The 19,962-nt window shown below is 51.3% G+C and overlaps 1 protein-coding gene across 12 annotated transcripts in view; it reads right to left on the bottom strand.

The window, feature by feature from the left end:
• Positions 1-19,962, bottom strand: part of TBC1D9B (TBC1 domain family member 9B) — a 49,870-nt gene that overhangs the window by 16,385 nt on the left and 13,523 nt on the right. For 8 of the 12 annotated variants that reach the window (XM_035290742.3, XM_078364749.1, XM_078364750.1 and 5 more), the window contains exons 4-10: positions 16,603-16,831; positions 15,456-15,714; positions 13,633-13,840; positions 10,383-10,595; positions 1,416-1,577; positions 851-1,001; positions 118-332 (exon numbers count right to left, since the gene is read on the bottom strand). In XM_035290742.3, coding sequence (XP_035146633.1) covers positions 118-332; positions 851-1,001; positions 1,416-1,577; positions 10,383-10,595; positions 13,633-13,840; positions 15,456-15,714; positions 16,603-16,750 — 1,356 coding nt within the window. In that variant the 5' untranslated portion in view covers positions 16,751-16,831. The remainder of the gene's footprint in view (positions 1-117; positions 333-850; positions 1,002-1,415; positions 1,578-10,382; positions 10,596-13,632; positions 13,841-15,455; positions 15,715-16,602; positions 16,832-19,962) is intronic. The other 4 variants (XM_078364751.1, XM_035290740.3, XM_035290741.2 and 1 more) reach the window with 1 other exon arrangement.

Below are 19,962 nucleotides of genomic sequence, written 5' to 3'. Positions count from 1 at the left end.
GGGCTCCTTCCTTGAGACATGAGGCAGGGTCACCGCACAGGCCTGAGACCACAGGGACCTGCTCCTATGAGCCTCTGGTGGCAGATGCTGTCTCTGGACCCCTGCCAGTCCCCTTACCTGGCAGTAGCCGATGGTGGGGTTTCGGAAGGCATAGGCAGTCAGCACCCGCCGGAGGGCAGCAATCCCGAGCTCGTTCTGGAAGGCAGGGTGCTCAGGCATGGAGCGGTGTAGGTCTCGCTCGATCTCCTCCGTGGCCAGGCTGTACTTCCCAGTGGACTTCTCCACCAGCTCAGTGTAGTAGCCAGGGTGAGTCTCCATCTCATTCCAGGCCCCTGGTGAGACATGGGTGCCAGCTGTCTCCTTCCTTCTGGTACTTTAGGGGCAGTAACAGGGCAGGTTGGAGACACCAGTGCTCCACAGAGGAGAGGTCGGACTTGGGGTCAAGCACAAGCTGCGAGGCAAGGTTTCCCTTGTGCTCCTGGGAAAGTTGCTCCACCTGAAAGTTCAAGTGGCTGACTTGCCTCCTCCAGTGGTCACGGATGTGAATGCTGTCAGAGTCTATTCCAAGGAAAGGAGGTCTCTAGGGGCCTGTTTCCTTCTCACTGTGAGTGGGAGGGCACCAGCCTGCCAGCAGAGTGCCCAGCTCCCAGCCTCTGTCCCTCAGGATGCTCCTCCTGGTTGGGCCCCTGCCCACAGCCCAGAGCCCGGCTCCCAGCTGTGTGAAAGAGCTGGGAGCTCCTGCCTGGTCAACTCCAGGCCAGCTAAGGACCAGACAAGCTCACACAGGGAGAGCTTGGGGGCTGTGACTGGCTGAGCTGAGGTGGGAGGTAGGGAGGTGCATCCCACTTACCAGAGAAGAGGAGCCACAGCTCTCCCCGGAGGCTCTCAGGGATGCCCTTCAGGACCAGTGCCCGTGTCTTGGCTGTGCGGTACATGCACACACCGCGCCCATACTCGAAGAAGTGGATGTGCCATGATTCCTCTTTCATCTTCTCCTTAGCCTAAGGGAAAATCACATCAGGGAGCCTGGGGGCTGAAGCACATCTGAGTGCCAAGCCCTAGGCCATGCCGAAAGCCTCGTGAACACTCCAGACAATGCTGGTGAGCAAGTGCGGCCTCCCTCACAATTCCCGGGAAAGATCAGCCCACGCTGAGCCACATTTCCCAAGGCCCAGGAGACCAGCTCCTCAGGGGCCCTACAGCCTGTAGCAAACAGCACCAATAAGCAGGTCAGGGGACCCCCCACCCAGAGTGTGCCTGCTCCATCCCACGCTGCTGGGGAACAGCCTGGGTGGGCACTGCAAAGTGGTCAGCCCAGAGCCCTGAGTGAAGGTACAGGCCCAGGACTGGCTCCAGCCTCCCTCCTGAGGGCTCAGCTTTGGACAGAGACTGGAGTGCTGGTGCTCAGGGCTCACCCCCTTGGCTCCAAGGTCCTCCATGGGCGAGTTTTTCTGGAAGAGCTTGAGTAGGCCCTGGGACGCGGTTGGCACCTCCTGCACACAGAAGCTCTGGTGGCTGTTAAGGGGAGAGGCTGGGCTGGCGGGCTGCTCTGACACCTCCTGAGGAGCTGGGGAAGACTGGAAAATAAAAGAGGGAAGGGGATGTCCTAACAACTGCACTGCCAGGCAGCCTCTGATGCACCTGTCCATCCAGAGGTGGACCAGGGCCCGATGTAGGAAGGGCCATGGGGGCAAAAGGTGCATGGAGAAGAGCCTGTCTGGATGGGCAGGAGGCTGTGGCTGCAGTTCAGCTCTCAGCTCCTCTCTAGCTGCTGGACATGGAATCCTCAATAACCAAATCCACCCTCCCCAATGAGTCAGTCTCAGGGAACAGGTTTTGGGCTCACCTTGTGGGGCCCTTTCTGAGGGAGATCAGTGTAAAGGCCAGGAGAAGCCCTATCTTAATGTGGAGACATATCCCTGTCCACTTGTGGTCCCATGCTTCTTGGGCTGAAGAGAGGGCTGGGGCGATGATGGCCTGTGGTCTGGGTTCGGGGTGGGTTTGGGGTGACTGCATCACCCAGTTGCCACCAAGGAAATAAGTGGCCCTTTTGCAGGAGTGTTGGGATAATCCAAGGAGCATGCAAGGCCTGCTGCTGCCATCATGGTGCCACACGGGCCTGAGAGTGACTCTGTCTTGGCAGAAAGCAAAGTCCACTGGGGGAGAGCCCAGCTTGACCAGAGCCAGCTGACTGCCTGGGCTTCTTAGCTCTGCAGGTGGTCCCCTCCTCATGGTGGGCTCCGGCCTGGGTTGGGCTCTCTACCCCTCACACCCTCCTGCTGACTCTGATCCTATGGCCATAGTCCCACTCCACCAAGGGCCGGGGCAGCAGCCAGGGTGCTGGGCGCCCTCCTAAAACACTTCACATTCTGTGTTTTTTGAGAGAGTACTGATCTTGACTGTGGTGATGACTTCATGAGGGTATACATGTTAAGATGTACCAAATTGTTCTTAAATATGTATAGTATATTGTATGCCAATTTTACCTCAATAAAGTTTTTTATATATATAATTAAAGAGAACTCTGCTAGGTTCACACCAACAGTCTACCCCTCTTGTCCCCATATTATAGATATGGATTTTGGGTCTACTTAAACAAATGTTTATGACAAGCTGCCTGAATCCAGTGGGCAGACTGACTGCCTGCCTGGAGATCCTGCTTCCCACTTGAGCTCCCCCAGAGGGATGGACCAGGACACAAATGGGCTCGCAGGCTGTGAGACATCTTGGAGGATCACAAATCTCAGTGCCAGGGAAGGAGCCAGAATGCTGGGTATGTGCTGCGAAGCAGATGTGTGCTCCCAGTGAGGTGGCGAGCATGGCACTGAGCTTGGGGGCAACACTGCTTTCTGTAGGAGCTTTGCTTGGGTCCCACCTTATGTCGGGCTCACTGGCCTCAGGTGGGTGATCAGAGCTGCCTGGGATCCTTCCTAGTTCAGTCCTCTGTACTTTCCCGAGGTAACCATGTCACAGAAACCTCCAAAACCACCTTGCCATCCTTGCTTCCCACTGAACCACACTTCTTCCTGTTTAACTGAGAACAATCTGAGCCCTTCAAGGGTGCCCTCCCACCCACCCACCTGCCTGCAGCTGGACACCATCCCCTGCTTTCCCTGCAAGAGTCACTTTCCGCACAGGATTGCACCACTTTTTTTTTTTTTTTCCAGACATAGTCTCTGTCACTCAGGTTGGAGTGCAGTGGTACCATCTCGGCTCACTGCAACCTCCACTTCCTGGGTTCAAGTGATTTTCCTGCCTCAGCCTCCCAAGCAGTGAGGACTACAGGTGTGTGCCACCACACCTGGCTAATTTTTTTTAGTAGAGATGGGGTTTCACCATGTCGGCCAGGCTGGTCTTGAACTCCTGACCTCAATCAATCCCCCTGCCTTGGCCTACCAAAGTACTGGGATTACAGGCATGAGCCACAGCACCCAGCAGGACTGCACAGTTATTCCTCTAAAGCCCACCCCCACTTCAGCTGGGTATTGTTCAATTATGTCCACTCTGCTAAGATTCATCCAGTTGTATATTGTATGTACACTTTTGGGTATATATGTTATACTTCAATTAAAATTCTAGCCTTCCCAAAAGTTACCTGTTATTCTCTGCAGACCTTTATACAACATTTCTTGAAAGAGTTGCCTAACTTCACTGTGTTCTTTCTGCCTTTCAGGTTTTTTCCCCTTGTGTTAGAAAGTGTATATTTATACTACAATATTTTTATGCTAATATCATTATAGTTTCCTTTGTCCTCTTTTTTCAAGATGTCAATTCCCTACTACAAGCAATATTAAAATTAGTAGGCCTTTTCTTCCACTTTCCTCCCTCTCTGCCAAAATCTAATCAAAAGAATATACTTTTAATTAATAAGGCAATCAGTGAGCTTATTCTACTTTCCATATGCCTTCTTTTTTTTAAAAAAATTGAGATTGAGTCTTGCTCTGTCACCCAGGCTGGAGTACAGTGGCATGATCTCAGCTCACTGCAACCTCCACCTCCTGGGCTCAGGCAATTCTCCTGCCTCAGCCTCCCAAGTAGCTGGGATTACAGGTGTGTTCTACTGCGCCTGGCTAATTTTTGTATTTTTAGTAGAGACAAGGTTTCACTATATTGGACAGGCTGGTCTTGAACTTTTGACCTCAGGTGACCCACTCACCTCAGCCCCGCAAAGTGTTGGAATTATAGGCGTGAGCCACCATGCCAGCCTTATATACCTTCCTAATCTCATGGTTTGATTGTACTCTCTCCATCATCAGAGAATATAAAATTTATATACTGTCACCTCTATTCTATCTAACCTTAATTCCACAGCTAAATATATCCAATGCTCCCACCAGTCCTTATGCTCAAGCTGCTTCCATCGCTCTTTGGTTGTCTGAAGTCTATTCTCCGGCAGACTCCACAGAGGCTGATAAGAGACCCTGAACTCCTCTGCATGGTCTTTATGGCTTGGGGTCTTTATACCTGAAGTTCAGGTTAGCTGGGTGTAAAATCCTTGGGTCACAGCTTCTTTTATTGTGTATCTTAAAAACATTAATCTGTATAATCTCAGCACTTTGGGAAGCTGAGGTGGGTGAATCACCTGAGGTCAGGAGTTCGAGATGAGCCTAGCCAACATGGTGAAACCTTGACTTCGTCTCTACTAAAAATACAAAAATTAGTCAGTTACGGTGGCGCATGCATGTAGTCCCAGCCCCTTGGGAGGCTGAGGCATGAGACTGCAGTGCAAAGACTGCAGAGGTTGCAATGAGCTGAGACTGTGCCACTGCACTCCAGACATCTCTGAGAAAGAATCTTTCAGGGTTTTGGCTCACTGCAACCTCCGTCTCCCACTTCCTGGGTTAAAGGGATTCTTGTGCCTCAGCCTTCTCAGCTGGGATTCCAGGCATGTGCCACCAAGCCCAGATAATTTTTGTGCTTTTAGTAGAGATAGGGTTTTGCCATGTTGGCCAGGCTGGTTTTGAACTTCTGGCCTCAAGTGATCTGCCTGCTGTGGCCTCCCGAAGTGCCAGGATAACAGGTGTGAGCCACTGCACCCAACCTGGAATAACTTTTTAACCTTTAAAATCTAATAGTTTTATGAGATTACATGTCAGTATTGAGTATTCTGTGTTGATTTTTCTAGACATTCAATGTACCCTTCCACTATACAAGTTTATAAGTGTTCCTGAATCAGAGTTTCTATTATCTGTTATTCTACTGCTTTTTTCTGGGAAGGGTGTGAGGTAGCACTACAATTATATGTAAGTTGGATCTTCTTTGCCTGACCTTTTTTTTTTTGATACACAGTCTCACTCTGTTCCCAGGCTGGAGTGCAGTGACACTATCTTGGCTCACTGCAACCTCCACCTCCCAGGTTCAAGCGATTCTCCTACCATAGCCTCTTGAGTAGCTGGGATTACAGGAGCATGTCACCACACCCAGCTAATTTTTTGTATATTTAGTAGAGACAGAGTTTCACCGTGTTGGCCAGGGTGGTCTCAATCTCCTGACCTCGTGATCCATCCACCTTGGCCTCCCAAAGTGATTCTCCTGCTTCAGCCTGCTGAGTAGCTGGGATTATAGGCGCCTGCCACCATGCCCAGTTAATTTTTTGTATGTTTAATAGAGACAGGATTTCACTATGTTGGCCAGGCTGGTCTCAAACTCCTGACCTCATGATCTATCTGCTTCAGTCTCCCAAAGTGCTGGGATTACAGGCATGAGCCACTGTGCCCAGCCCCATTCTTTAATAGTTTCTATAGTTTTTCTAATTCCCTTGAGGTGACTTTGAAGCATTAGGACACAGTTTTCATCTGCCCGGAGGAATGTTTTTCTGGTATGCTTTCGTTATCTGTGGAAGTTACCTGGTTATTTTCTCCCCTGCAGTATCTTTGTACAGGGTGTGATCAGCATCTTTTCCTGTTCTTTCAGCAGGTCATTCTATGTATGGGCAGATGTGGGTCAGAATAGCTTTCTGAACTCCACAGCTTGAGAGGCCATTCCCCTGCTATGGTCTGTCTGTGTATCCCTCTCTCCTATACTTTCTGGGATCGGCCATCTCTTGTATCTGAAGCTTCTTTCTCCTTTACCCCAAGTGTTCCTGCTTTGTTCAATCCCAGTACTTTTTTTTCTTGGGGTGGGCTCTTTTCTTTTGGAAGAAAAGTTTTTGTCAAGGGCATGGGCTTCCCTCACATTCTTGATCTTTCCTCAGCCATACAATATGTCAGGGAGCAATAAGGGTGTGGGTAGAAATAAAGCAGGATTTTGTTTCCATTAATAAAAAACCCTCTTCTATAAACTGGAGTCTGAGAAATCTGCTCCCAGTTTCACTGGCTGTCTCTGATTCACTTGCTGAGGTTTCCATTTGCTGAGTAGTCTCCTGTGAGGGGTATTTTGGTGATTTCTGGATTCCCTGGCTCTTATAACTATCAGAGCCCTTTTTCCTTCCTGCCATTGCCTGAGCTCAGCTACTGGCTCTGTGTCTGCATGGAGTCATGCCACAGTTGGTGGTCTGGCCCCCAACTGTGGTGCACAGTTGGTGCACAGAGCATAGTGTGGAGGTTCCTTCTATTAAAAACAGAATTGCTATACAATCCAGCAATTCCACTCCAGGGTATGTCCCCAGCAGAACTGAAAGCAAAGATTTAAACAAACATCTGTACACCCATGTTCACAGCAGTGTCACTCGTAATAGCCATGAGGTAGAAGCAATCCAAGTTTCAATGGATGAATAAAATGTGGCTTATCCATACAATGGAGTATGATTCAGCCTTAAAAAAGGAATCCTGAGCATGCTACAACAGGGATGAACCTGGAGGACATTGTGCTAAATGAAATAAGCCAGGCACAAAAGGGAAAATACTCTATGATTCCACTATGTGCATTACTTAGAAGAGTTAAATTCAAAGAGTCAAAAGGTAGAATGGTGGTTGCCAGGGGCTGGGGGAGTGGGGACTGAGGAGTTACTGTTTAATAGGTTCAGAGTTTCAGTTTTGCAAAATTGAGAAAGTTCTGTGGATGGATGGTGGTGATGGCCTAACAATGTGAAACGTATAACTGTAAATTTTGTTACGTGTATTTTACCACAATAATATCTACCTCCTGAATCTGACCACTTCTTACTACCTGTACTGCTCCCATCCTTGATGCTGGACTCTGTCATCTTGTGCCCCTGCTACTGTGAGGGCCTTCAGCCGGCCTCCTTGCTTCTATTCTTGCTACGTGCTAGTGCAGCACTGCCCAAGAGAGATGACTGCCACAAATGTTACTGTAAATTTTCTAGTAGCCACATTAAGAAGTCCTAAAATAAATTACTGAGATTAATTTTAATAATACATTTGACTTAATCCAATATATCCAAAATATTAGCATTTCAACAGGTATCAATTAAACAATGGAGTGGCCAGGCCCGGTGGCTCACACCTGTAATCCCAGTACTTTGGGAGGCTGAGGCAGACAGATTGCCTGAGGTCAGGATTTTGAGACCAGCCTGGACAACATGGCAAAAACCCAACTCTACTAAAAATACGAAATTAGCCAGGTATGGTGGCAGACACCTACAATCCCAGCTACTTGGGAGCTGAGGCAATCACTTGAACTCGGGAGGTGGAGGTTGCAGTGAGCTGAAACTGTGCCACTGCACTCCAACCTGGGCAACAGAGCAACACTGTCTCAAAAAAAAAATAAAAGGCTGGGCATAATGGCTCACATCTGTAATCCCAGCACTTTGGGAGCCTGAGGTGGGCGGATCACCTGAGATCGGGAGTTCGAGACTAGCCTGACCAACATTGAGAAACCCCGTCTCTACTAAATATTTGAAATTAGCCGAGCCTGGTGGCGCATGCCTGTAATCCCAGCTACTCAGGAGGCTGAGGCAAGAGAATTGCTTGAACCCGAGAGGTGGAGGTTGCGGTAATGGCACCATTGCACTACAGCCTGGGCAACAAGAGCAAAACTCTGTCTCAAAAAAAAAGATGAATATATTTTGTTTTTCTTTTCATATTAAGTCTCCAAAATCCACATATAATGAATACGTACAGCACATTTCCACTGGGACTAGCCAGATTTCCAGTGCTCCATAGCCACACGTGGCTGCTGTACTAGACAGGGCACCTCTAATTGATTGAAAAAGTGGGTGGCCACAGTTATCCCATTAATGTTTAAACAGGTCGTGCCCTCCTCTGGTCACGACTCTTCACTGGCTTCCCATCTCACCTAGAGTCAAAGCCGCAGCACTCACAGGGCTTAAGGGCTTTTGATGACTTGGCCTTCTGCCACCTCTCTGGTCTCATCTCCTACACCTGGTCAGTGTCCTAAGACCTGGTCCCAGGAGTCCGTGCAACACCCAATCCTGTCTCTGAGCTTCCTGTGCTCTCTGCTCCAACACCCTTCCCTAGGCATGCTATGGCTGGCTCCCCTGCTTTTTTCAAGTTTCTCCTCCAGTGCTGCCTGATCAGAGAGGCTGCCCACGAGCATCAGAGAGAAAATGGAGCCCTTCTTTCCCCAGCACTCCTGATCCCCTCATCCTGCTTTATTTCTACCCATAGCCCTTACTGCTGCCTGACATATTGTATGTTTATTTGCTTATTGTCTTCCTCACTGGAATATTAGCTCTAAGTGAACATGCACTATGTCCGATATGGTCACTGTTCTACTCCTGGGGCCTGGAATAACAGCTGGCACCTAACAGGAATGCAATAACATGTGCTTGGATACACGAAGCCGAGTGCCTGTGAGGGGCCATGAATGGTGCTTACTCAGTTGTCAGGAAGTGTGGGGCCTCATGGAGGCAGAGGAGTCTCGACCACTCTGCTCACTGCCCTTTCCACCCAATCTAACTTCACTTTCTTGAAATCCCAGATGAAGCCCAACCTCCTCCACACCTTTCTTAATGTGTCTAATCTACACTGATTCCACCCACTCCTTCCCACTCACTCATCTATGTAGTAATTTATTTAGCATCTCTTATAGGGGTGGACAATGTAAAGGCCTCCCTGGGCTGGACCATACAGGGTTCTAGAGCACTGAGGACACATGCTGCCACAGCTCCCATGTCTGCTGCCCAATGGGGATGGGGCCTGTAGGGCTGGGCACTGACTTTTCCAGAGAAGCTAGAGGTGTGGATTTGCATATGGACTCTTGTAATGGACAAATGTTTTTGCACAGGAAGCAAGGACTCAAAGACGACCAGTGTTGTGCCCAGGGACTCTCAGGGCCATCCCAGATGAACCTCTCTGGCCACAGATAGAATAAGAATAATGATTCCAGTGGAAAGACACATATCCAGTTGCTTAAATCCATATGGTCATAATTACAATAGAAAGTAAACCAAAAAACTCACTGGTCACATGTGGAAGACACTAGAAAAACCAACTCATCATTATTTTGACAACTGGTAAGAGGGAAGAGTAAAAGATGTACTCTGCCTTTTCTCTATGAACTGTGCCTGGGGTCTGCTTCCCTCTTTGGGAGAATTTCAGCTCCCAGATGAAATGAGGGAAGGAATGAGCATGCTGCTGGCCGCTGGATCCAGGCATGTTCTCAGTGACTGACAGTGACACAGAGATGTGGCCAGTTGCCAGACATCTCTTGCTGAAAGTACACAGCACCTCAAGCCTGCCCACAGGCAGATCTGCCAGAACAAAAATCAACTGAGCCTGAATGTGATCACGGCCCTGGGTCTCACTACTCAACCAACTTAACGCAAACAGGGGACACAGGAGCTTGCTAAACGCCCACAGCGGATGCAATCAGCAAAACCAGATGAGGGACTCTATGGCACAAGTGACTGATTCCTTCAACAAAATATTGAGGAAGGAAAAAGAGGAGCTAGGTGGAGCAGAAGCCCATAGATTAAAGGGATATAAGAGACCTATCAACCAACAGTGACATGTGTGACTTTTGTGTGCCTCAGTTGAAATAATAAAACTGTGAAAAGTACACTCGCACATGGGGAAATGTGAATACAATATTTGATGATATTAAGGAATTATTAAGTTTGCTGGTACAATAGTGATATTACAGTTCTACTGGCAAGAGCCTCAGACTGAAAGCCTGGCAGGAAAGGCCATGAGAACAAAGCCAAAGTATATAGGCCTCCACAGTGTGGCCTTGCTCTCAGTGTAGCAGCAATGCAAAAAGGACGGCCAGAGAAGGTTCCTGTCAATGGGCCCAGCAGGAATGCGGAGCATTGGGGTGTGTGGCTGGGGGTGCAGAGAGGCTGTGATGTTGCTGGGCAGCATGAGGCTGGGCTAGGGGTATCTTGCCAGCTGTCAGACAACAGCCCCCAGCCTGAGGCCCACAGCAGACACCATGGGATCAGGCTCCAGTGGGGAGGCTGATGGCTGCCCTGGCTCTTTCTGGGCTCAACTTGACCCTGCTGCTCCCAAGGGGCTTCTCACCTCTGTGCTGGGGTCCACAACACTGGCTTTCCTGCTTCCGACGATGCCCCCTGGCTGCTTGGATGGCGTTTTCTGGAGGAAATCAGAGATCCTCTGAACCAAGAAATCACGGTCTTTCAGGTTGGCAAACAGGAATGTCATTTTGCTTTTGGTGCTGATGGACAGGGGGCTGGGCAGCACACTGGAGCTGTCAGCTTTTTCAACAATGGTCACCTGAGAAGGCAGAAGCACTCTTTTGGGTGTGTGCATCTCAGGCCCTGCAGCTGGGCATGGTTTGTGAATGAGAGACTGCTCTGCAGCTGTCTTCTCCTGGGCACAATGCAGTGAGTGGCCTGACTCTGCAACCTGCTGCATATAACCTCGAGCAAGCTGCTTGAGCCTCTAAGGTCCCGTTTTTCCTGTCAATGGGGGCAAGCACACTGGCCGTGCAGGGTGGTTCTGAGGATGATGATGTAAAGTGCTCAGCCCATGCTCATGGGCCAGCAGCATGTTCATTCCGTCCCTCCTTTCATCTGGGAGCTGCTGGCCTTTACTGGCTCTGAGAAGGCTATCCTAAAGCAGGGCAGGCAGTTCCTTGCTTACAGGACTTTCCCCTGTACTTGCTCCCAGGGAACACTTTTTTGACAGCAGGGGTCCTGGAGCTCAGCTCTGAACCCCTCTGAGGCATGGAGGGCATAGGACAGGCTTTCAGTGGTTACCTCTTCAGAGCCCAAGGCCTGGCAGGAAGATGATGAAGGACACACCAGCTGCGCACAGTCAGCAGTGGTGAGTGCTGGCAAGAGGGCAGGCTGGGTGGCCCCAGGCAGCTCTGCACTGAGGGCACCTATGGGGAGGCGGCCACTGAGCTGAGGCCTGGTCCAGCCAGGTGAGTGCTGGCAGGGGGCACAGCAGTCTCCCTGCAGAGGGGGGTGGGACTGCCTAAGCGAGGAAGAGGCCAGAGAAGCCAGGATAGCATGAGTCGGGGAGGGGTGAGTGTGCATGTGTACTTTTTATGTCTATGTGTGAACATATACATGTGGACATGTGCATGTATGGGGTGTGCCTGGGCGCAGGTCTGAAAGGGGGCAGAGGCTCACAGAAGGCCTCACAGGAGGCAGGTGGGAGAAGATACTAGAGGACGCTAAGATGGGTGCCAACACGCTCTGACTTGACATTTTAAATTTTGCTGGCTGCTGTGGGAGGATGCGTCATAAAGGGGCTAAGTGTGTTGGGCGAGGTGCATGGCTCATGTGTGTAATCCCAGCACTTTGGGAGGCTGAGGAGGGAGGATTACTTCAATCCAGGAGTTTGAGTCCAGCCTGAGCAAGATGGTGAACCCCCGTCTCTGTTAAAAAAACCAGCTAGGTGTGGTGCATCTGCTGTCCCAGCTACTCGGGAGGTCAAGTTAGGAGAATCACTTAAGCCCAGGAGATCGATGCTGCAGTGAGCCATGATCACACCATTGCACCCCTGCCTAGGTAAAAGGGAGACCCTGTCTTTAAAACAAAACAAAAACAAAAGAAAGGGGTGGGGGTTAAGTGTGGTTAGGGAGTGGCTAAAGCAGATGATGGTGTCTTAGGTAGTGGCAGCAGTGGAAAGGAAAGGCTGAGCTCTGTGGGCGAGCTGCCAGGACATGCTGTAGGTAGAGGACACAGAGAGGAGGAAGAGGTCAGAATCTAGGCTGATACATGGATTTTACCCAGGCAAAGGGTGGAAGTGGGGTCACTTCCCGAGGGAAGCTTAAAGGGTATGGTTGGGAGTGAAATTCAAGAGCCCACTAGACCCACAGCAGAATGAGCTGCATGCTCAGGAGCCTGCAGGCTGGAATGTGGGAGAGCAGGTGTGTTGAGGGGTCAGCGCTGGCTGGGCACGCTACCTCCACCTTGACCAGCTGCAGAGCTCCGTCACCAGAGCACACCCAGGCCTCCAGTGTGGGCTAGTCCTGCTCCCCAAGCTCAGCCAGGGCTCTCTACCATCACAGATGTCAAGAGTCCAGCAGGACAAATTCAAATGGGGCCTCAGGTGTCAGGAAGACCTCTAGGCCTGGGGGCCAGATCAGTACAGTGCCTAGAACAAATCCACAGGGCCCTGGTGCTAAAAGAATATGGGGTCTGGGTCACACCTGAGCCTCTCAAACTGGAGCTTTTGGAGCTATGGCTCTTCTGAGTTCCTTCCCTCTGACTTCCCTTGGGGAAACTGAGGCAGCAACTCTCCCACACCTATTCTCAGCCACACTTAAAACTTGAGGGCTTTGTGCAAATGCCAGGGAAGAATCTTGGTTATTTTTTTCTTGAGCAGAGTCTTGCTCTGTTGCCCAGGCTGGAGTACAGTGGTGCAATCTCAGCTCACCACAACCTCCGCTACTGGGTTCAAGTGATTCTCCTGCCTCAGCCTCCAGAGCAGCTGGGACTACAGGTGCGTGTGCCATCATGCCCAGTTAATTTTTGTATTTTCAGTAGAGATGGGGTTTCACTATGTTGGCTAGGCTGGTCTGGAACTCCTGACCTTGTTGTGATCAGCCAGCTTGGCCTCTCAAAGTGCTGGGATCACAGGCGTGAGCCACTATGCCCAGCCTTCACTTGCTTCTTATAATTAAACTTAGTGCCCTGGTTGGCCACAAGGAAAGGGAGGCCTTGGGACCTGTCCTAATTCAGTCTCATGCCTTCTGTTTGGGTGGGGGCCCTTGTCCTTGCTGTCCACATCCCTTCACTGCAGTGCAGGACAGATGGCCTTATTCCCACCAGGGTCACTGTGGAAGCCCAAGAAACCCAAGAAGGAGCAAGTGAGAGCCAACCCCACCCCACAGGGGAGGGCTGACCTCTGATGGCCTGCTGGAGCCTGAGCCACAGCCAAGGTGGTGTGTCCAGAGAACTGGTGAGGTGGCCTCTCAAAGTGACATGTGTGACTGGTATAGGAACATGGTCCTCTAAGCCCAGCCACAGAGCAGTGCTTTGCCAAACTTCAACTGCAGGGCACGGAAGGCAGGCCTGATAGAAATTCATGCATGGGAGGCCCTGTCTCCACTAGGCAAGTGACGTGAGGGGGCAAGCAGTGTGGCTGCCTCCTCCACAGGGCAGATGCCTGTGGAGGGGGCTCACTCAGCCTACACCCTTCACCTGTCCCATCACTGACTGACATGTGGCTGCCTGGGCTGGGGCTTCCTCCCAGGTGCCCCTCAGTGAGCCACAGCAGAGCAGGACAGGCTGGTCCCTGAGCCCACTGATCCCTTGGGGCTGGAAAGGCCTTGGCCCCTCCACCAGGGGATGCTGACCTCCCTCAGGGGTATGATGAGGTGGCATGCATCTTCCTCCTTGCTGGCAAAGCAGATGTAGTTGTTGGAGATGAACATCTGGCCGGGGATGTGCAGCTTGTTAAATGGCGTCCACAGGGTGCAGCTCGTGTGGCCGTCCAGCCGCTCATCCCTGGGCAGCCGGAACGTGGCTCGGTAGCACTCATTCTTGGCTCGGGCGTCCAGGTCTCTGGGGAAACAAGGAGGGAGGACAGGAGGAAAGGGGACTAAGTCAGGACCAGCACACTCTCAAGGAAGCAATGGGGCCTCCCCAGCCCTCAGTTTCCCCATCAGATTCAGGATCCCTGGGGTTCTCCCTTGAGCAAGTCATGCTCAGGGACCTTTAGAGTTCAATAAAAGATGCATGCCAAGTGACCAGGCAGAAGGTGAAACAGTCACATAACCAGTGAAGTGGCCAGCAATGTGTTCTGAGACTGCTTTGAAAAGGACACCTAGATGCTGGCCTGGCAATGTGCATCCCTCAGTAATGAAGGGCAGGCAGAGCCTAGAGTGCTGGCACTGGGTCCCACTCAAATGGAGGGCCTGGGGCAGCTCTTCCACCTTGGACAGGCCTAACCCCACAGGGAGGAATTGAAACCTAGGTGAGGAGCTCCCCAGAGAGAGGCGTGGAGCTAAAACTAAAACCTGCGGCTGCTAACAGAAAAGCACACCTGTGTATCTAATGGCTGTGACAGGTGTCTGGCCCAGGCCCTCACCCCTTCAGTGGTTCTGTCCATATGAACTCTCCCAGCTCCAAAGGGAGCCTCCTGCCCGCCCTGGGTTGCAGCAGCCTGACCAGGGCCTGACTGCACTCTCACCGGCAGTACCAGGCGCGGTCACGTTCTATCTCTGCTTGTGTTCTTTCCAAAAGGTCCCACAAGCCAACCCGCCACTCACATCCCAAGGGCAACATGCTTGCACAATTTTCTGGTCCTGGAGGTGGACCCCAGAGGTTGGGCCTAGAGCATGGTCTCTGGGTGCAATGCAGGAAATGATCTGACTGGAATGAGGTCACTGAACACACGGGTGTGAATCTGGCTGTGCTCAGGCTGGCTGTGGGACCCAGGCAACCTCAGAGATCTTGGCCAGCCTCTTGAGTTTCCCATGAAGCTACAACCTAGGAGCCCAAACATAAGCCTGGGATGGGCAGCTGCTATGATGTGTTCCTGTCTATCAATCCTCTGGACAGGACAGCAGGGACCTCAGACCCACAAATGGTCCATTTTCCTGGCTGGCTTCAGACCCAGAGGCCTGCTTCCTTATCAAACCCAGGATCCCTGGGGCCCCCATGGCTGTGAGTCTGGCCAAGGAGTCTTGGGGTATACAGGAGAGCTGTCAATCACAGTGGGATGGAGGCTGTGCACTTGAGCCCAGATTCACTGAAGCCTTCCTGGGGGGTGTCAGAGTACCCTGGCTGAGGTGGCTACCTCCTGGCTCCCCTGCTCACTGAGGGACCTCAGGCAAGTTACTTACCCTCTCTATGCCTCAGCTTCCTTGTCTGATACCTAGGGATATAAGCACCTCTTTCCATTGTAGGACCAAAAGGGATAAAATGGGAAGAACCTCCTTCCCGTTAGGTGAAGATACCCCGTTAGTGGTATCTTCAAGACATCACTACTATCTCTTGCTGCCTCTCTACACAGTACTGCAATGATCTGTTTACCAGGCTTCCCTCACAAGCGGGGAGCCCGTGAGGGGGAAGCGTGGATACCTTCTCCAGGTCTACACTTGGACCAGGCAGGTACCAGCTATGGTCAGCGAACCTGGCTCACATGAGCCTATCCCAGCCCTGGAGGGCAACGCACCGCTTCAGGGCTGAGATGTTCCTGTGTGGCCGGATGGGCCTAGGTAGGGCCTTGTCCTCCAGGAAGCCCTCGCTGTCCAGGAGCTGCCGCATGGCCAGGTTGGCCAACTGCTCCATGAGCTTGAAGGTCTCGCCGATGTTGAGGAACATGGAGAAGAAGAGCTCCTGGTCACGGGTCTCCACGTGGATGCTCTCGGGGAAGAGCAGGGTGGCATTCTTCTCCAGATGTGTTATGTCCACCCACTGTACCACGAGGTTCACTGTGCCCACAGGGACAGACACACCGCGGGTTAGGGCTCGGCAGGGTGAGACTCCAAATGCCCATCTGTACCCCAGACCCACCCCAGGGAACTGCTCTCTGGGGGCACTTCCTGTGTGCCCAGGCCTGGGTGGGCTGAGTCATGCCCTCCATATGGAGAGACCAGCCCACTGAGGTGTCCACCGCCTTCCAGACCAACCATACACAGTGTCTGCCCCACCAGTGGCTGAAGGTGAAAGGAACGAATGTGAACCACTGAGACCCATCCAGCAGCCCCCCGAGTGGGAGTGCACTGATGTGTGAACAGTCACAGCATGGCACAGCCTACACAGAGCAGGACCTGGCCCCAGCTGACGAGAGGTGACAGGTCACCTGATTGTGACAGGTAAGCAGCAAAGGCAGGAGAGGGCACAGGGAGTCGGTGGGCTGCGGGAGGTGAGGAGGGAGAAGGGCTTGGTAGGCTTGGGGATGGCTAAGACCCTGGGGGCTCTTTGTGGAGCTGCTGGGGAACCAGGCTCCCATCCTGTGGCTGGGATGTTTGCAGGGAGAGATGTGCAGTAGGTGAGGGCTGTGGCATGCACCCAAGGCACTGCATGACACACAATCACCAGGAATTTGGGACAGATGTGTGCCCCAAATATGCCAGCCTGGCAGAAGAGGGCACGGCAGGCATGTGAAGTCACCATGTGGAGAACCCTATAGCAAGTGGTAGGCATGGTAAAAGCCAGCTGGGAGCAGGTGTACACCTGGCCAAGGCTGGGCAGTCCTATCCCGGGCCGCTAAGGTGGCATTTGGGTTTCAGGGAGACCCCTCTGGTGGCTATGTGGGGATGGAGTATCTGGGGGCTGAGGGCATGGAAGGACTGGGGCACAATGAGGGGCTAACTCACCTTCCTTCCCCAGCAGGAAGGAGTAGAAGCACAGGTGGTTGACCGTCAGGTAGAGCCAGCCCTGCCGGGGCACACGGCCCTTCCAGTAGCTGCAGGAGTAGTAATTCACCAGCTTCTCTCCCTCAGGCATCCCAAACTGCTTCCGCATCTTCAGCTCGGCCTCCTTGAACTTCCCGGGGTCCTCGTCTCCCTGAGGCTGCAGATTCTTGTTCTCTTCTGCAATGATGCCCTGGAGGAAGGCAAGAGGACAAGGGCTTACCCCTGCAAAGCCCTGGACAGATCAAAGGGTGGAGCAGAGAGACCCAGGGAACCCAGGACTAAAGCAACCTTGGTCTAAGGGCTACAGAAACAGGTGGGAACAGTCAGCGGCTCTTGCTGGCTTGCAGTCAAGGCACACGGACAACAGACATTGCCTATGTGACTCTCTAGACAAGTTTCTGCAACTCCCTGAACTATTGTCATCACTGGCTGTGAGCAGAGGCTTTAAAAAAAAATGAAGACAGGGTCTCACTCCGTCACCCAAGCTGGAGTACACTGGCTGAACCATGGCTCACCGTAGCCTTGACCCAACAGCTGAAGCCATCCTCCTGCCTCAGCATCCTGAGTAGCTGGGACAATACATGTACGCCACCATACCTGGCAAATTTTGTACTTTTTGTAGAAATGGGGTTTTGCCATGTTGCCCAGGTTGGTCTCAAACTCCTGGGCTCAAGTGATCTGCCCGCCTCAGCCTCCCAAAGTGCTGGGATTACAGTCGTGAGTCACTGTGTGTCTGGCCTGACACTTTTTAAATGAATATTTCCATTCTTTTCTTTCTTTTTTTTTTTGAGACAGAGTCTCATTCTGTCACCCAGACTGGAGAGCAGTGGCGCAATCTCAGCTCACTGAAACCTCTGCCTCCCAGGTTCAAGTGATTCTCCTGCCTCAGCCTCCTGAGTAGCTAGGACTACAGGCGCACGCTACTACACTCGGCTAATTTTTTGTATTTTTGGTAGAGATGGGGTTTCACTGGGTTAGCCAGGATGGTCTCAATCTACTGACCTCATGATTCATCTGCCTAGGCCTCCCAAAATGCTAAGATTGTAGGCGTGAGCCACCATACCTGGCTATTTTTTTTTTTTTTGAGATGGAGTCTTACTCTGTCACCCTGACTGGACAGCAGTGGCACAATCTCAGCTCACTGCAACCTCTGCCTCTCAGGTTCAAGAGATTCCCCTGCCTCAGCCTCCTGAGTAGTTGGAACTACAGGCACATGCCACCACGCCCAGCTAATTTTTTGTATTTTAGTAGAGACGGGGTTTCACCATGCTGGCCAGGATGGTCTCAATCTCCTGATCTCGTTATCTGTTCGCCATAGCCTCCCAAAGTGCTGGGATTACAGGTGTGAGCTACCGTGCCTGGCCCATTTCGGTTATTTTCATGTAGAATTGTTGAAACATATTATCCATAAACATGGTAAAAAAAAATGCATATAGGGGCCAGGCACAGTGGCTCACGCCTGTAATCCCAGCACTTTGGGAGGCCGAGGCGGGTGATCATGAGGTCAAGAGATCAAGACCATCCTGGTCAACATGGTGAAACCCCATCTCTACTAAAAATACAAAAAAAAAAATTATCTGGGCATGGTGGCGCGTGCCTGTAATCCCAGCTACTCAGGAGGCTGAGGCAGGAGAATTGCCTGAGCCGAGATCGCGCCACTGCACTCCAGCCTGGGTAACAAGAGCAAAACTCCGTCTCAAAAAAAAAAAAAAAAAAAAAGCATATAGAAATGTGTGTTCAATGAAAAGGGAATCTTCTCTTGTCCTCTGTAGTGACTTTCCTGGTTCCCTCTAGGCATGCGAACACTGATGGATCCATAAGCAAATGCCTGTTTTCCTCTTTCCCCCTTTATCTATCCAAACAGGATCACCCTGTAGCCCTGTTCTGTAGAGTGTCTCTCTCATCACATCCTGGAGGATGTAATGCACTTGACCCATTGTGTGCCAGGGGGCTCCTGCCTCTCAGCCCTGTACACAGACCAGCGGCAGGACCCACAGGTTCAGGGCCCATCCATACTCCCTCATGGTGCTGCCATTGTTGCTGGGCTTGGGGTGTCCAGAGACATCCCCCTGGGGCACAGAGCCAGCCCCAAGCCTCCTGAGGTAAAAGAGGTCCTCAGTGCCCTCAGCTCAAAATGTACACATTAATTTTCTAGAAGGACAATTACAGGATGAACCAAAGTAAGTCCAGGTCAGTGCAGATGGCTGTGCCACCACCTGTCGCTCTGTCCATGGGCAGGGAGGATAGTCACAAGCCTCGGTGAGGACTGAAAGGAGGGGCCTGCTCTGATTTCTTCTATTTCTCAGAGCAGCCGGGGAAGGAAATCAGAATATGCCATCCCAAAATATGCCTCTTTGACATAAGAAGTATTTTGAGCTGAAGACAATTAAGTAGCAGCAAACACAGGAAAAGCTCTCTCTGCCTTCCCCCTTTCTGCATAAAAGCTGGATATACATTCACATTTACTGGAGACAATTCTAGATTCCTATCAGCCCAGAGATGACACCATAGGTGTCTGCAAATAAGCCTTAGTCCATTGGTTTCATCCCATGTATTTACATTGCTCAGTTTCCTGCCCTTGGAAGCCTAAGCTGTTTTCCTTTGTCTTGTTATTGCTCTTTAAGTGGACTGTTGCTGTGTTAAGAGGCTGTATAAACTCAATTCTAATTAAACTTTTGAGTTTATTTAGAATTTCTCCCGTGAATATATGGGATATACACATTAGTAAACTTCTGCTTTTCTCTTGTTAATCTGTCTATTGTAACAGAGCCCCAGACAAGAACCTAAGTGGGGAGAAAGAAAAAGGATTTTTCTTCCCTTCTACTAGCATCACCATAGCTGCAATCTCAACATCTCTCTCCAGGGACTTTGGGTGCCTCTGTGGAGTGCTCCTACAGGAACCAGGCTACAGGATCTAGTCCTGTGTCTGGGAAAAGCCTTGGCAAACACCCTCCTCATTATTAGGGCTCTGCCTTGGTTTCCTGCTGCCTCTGATTCTACCCTACTGGGAGGCTGAAAATGTGTCCCACCCATGGAAAGAAAAGTGGCAACCCTGGCCAGCCCATGGTGGCCCATCCATCTCTGCAGCTATCTCAGCAGCACTGCCCTTCAGGCCACCATCCCAGGTCAATGACCTGCTCTGCGCTTCCCTCTGCATTCTTCACTGGGACTCACTAGCCCTGAGCCCACGGGCCACTTTCCAGCCTCCACTCAGGAAGAACAGTCCCTACCAAGGGGACTGGCTCATGGGTTGAAATTTCCTGTTTGTTAACAGATAGAATCCACCTGTAAAATCACTGGGTAGATTTTAAATTACTAATG

The sequence above is a fragment of the Callithrix jacchus genome, chromosome 2, assembly GCF_049354715.1.
Source record: "Callithrix jacchus isolate 240 chromosome 2, calJac240_pri, whole genome shotgun sequence".
In the NCBI taxonomy this organism is placed as follows: Eukaryota; Metazoa; Chordata; class Mammalia; order Primates; family Cebidae; genus Callithrix; species Callithrix jacchus.
The sequence above is the reverse complement of the archived record's forward strand: the minus strand, read 5'-3'. Positions and strand labels throughout refer to the sequence as shown.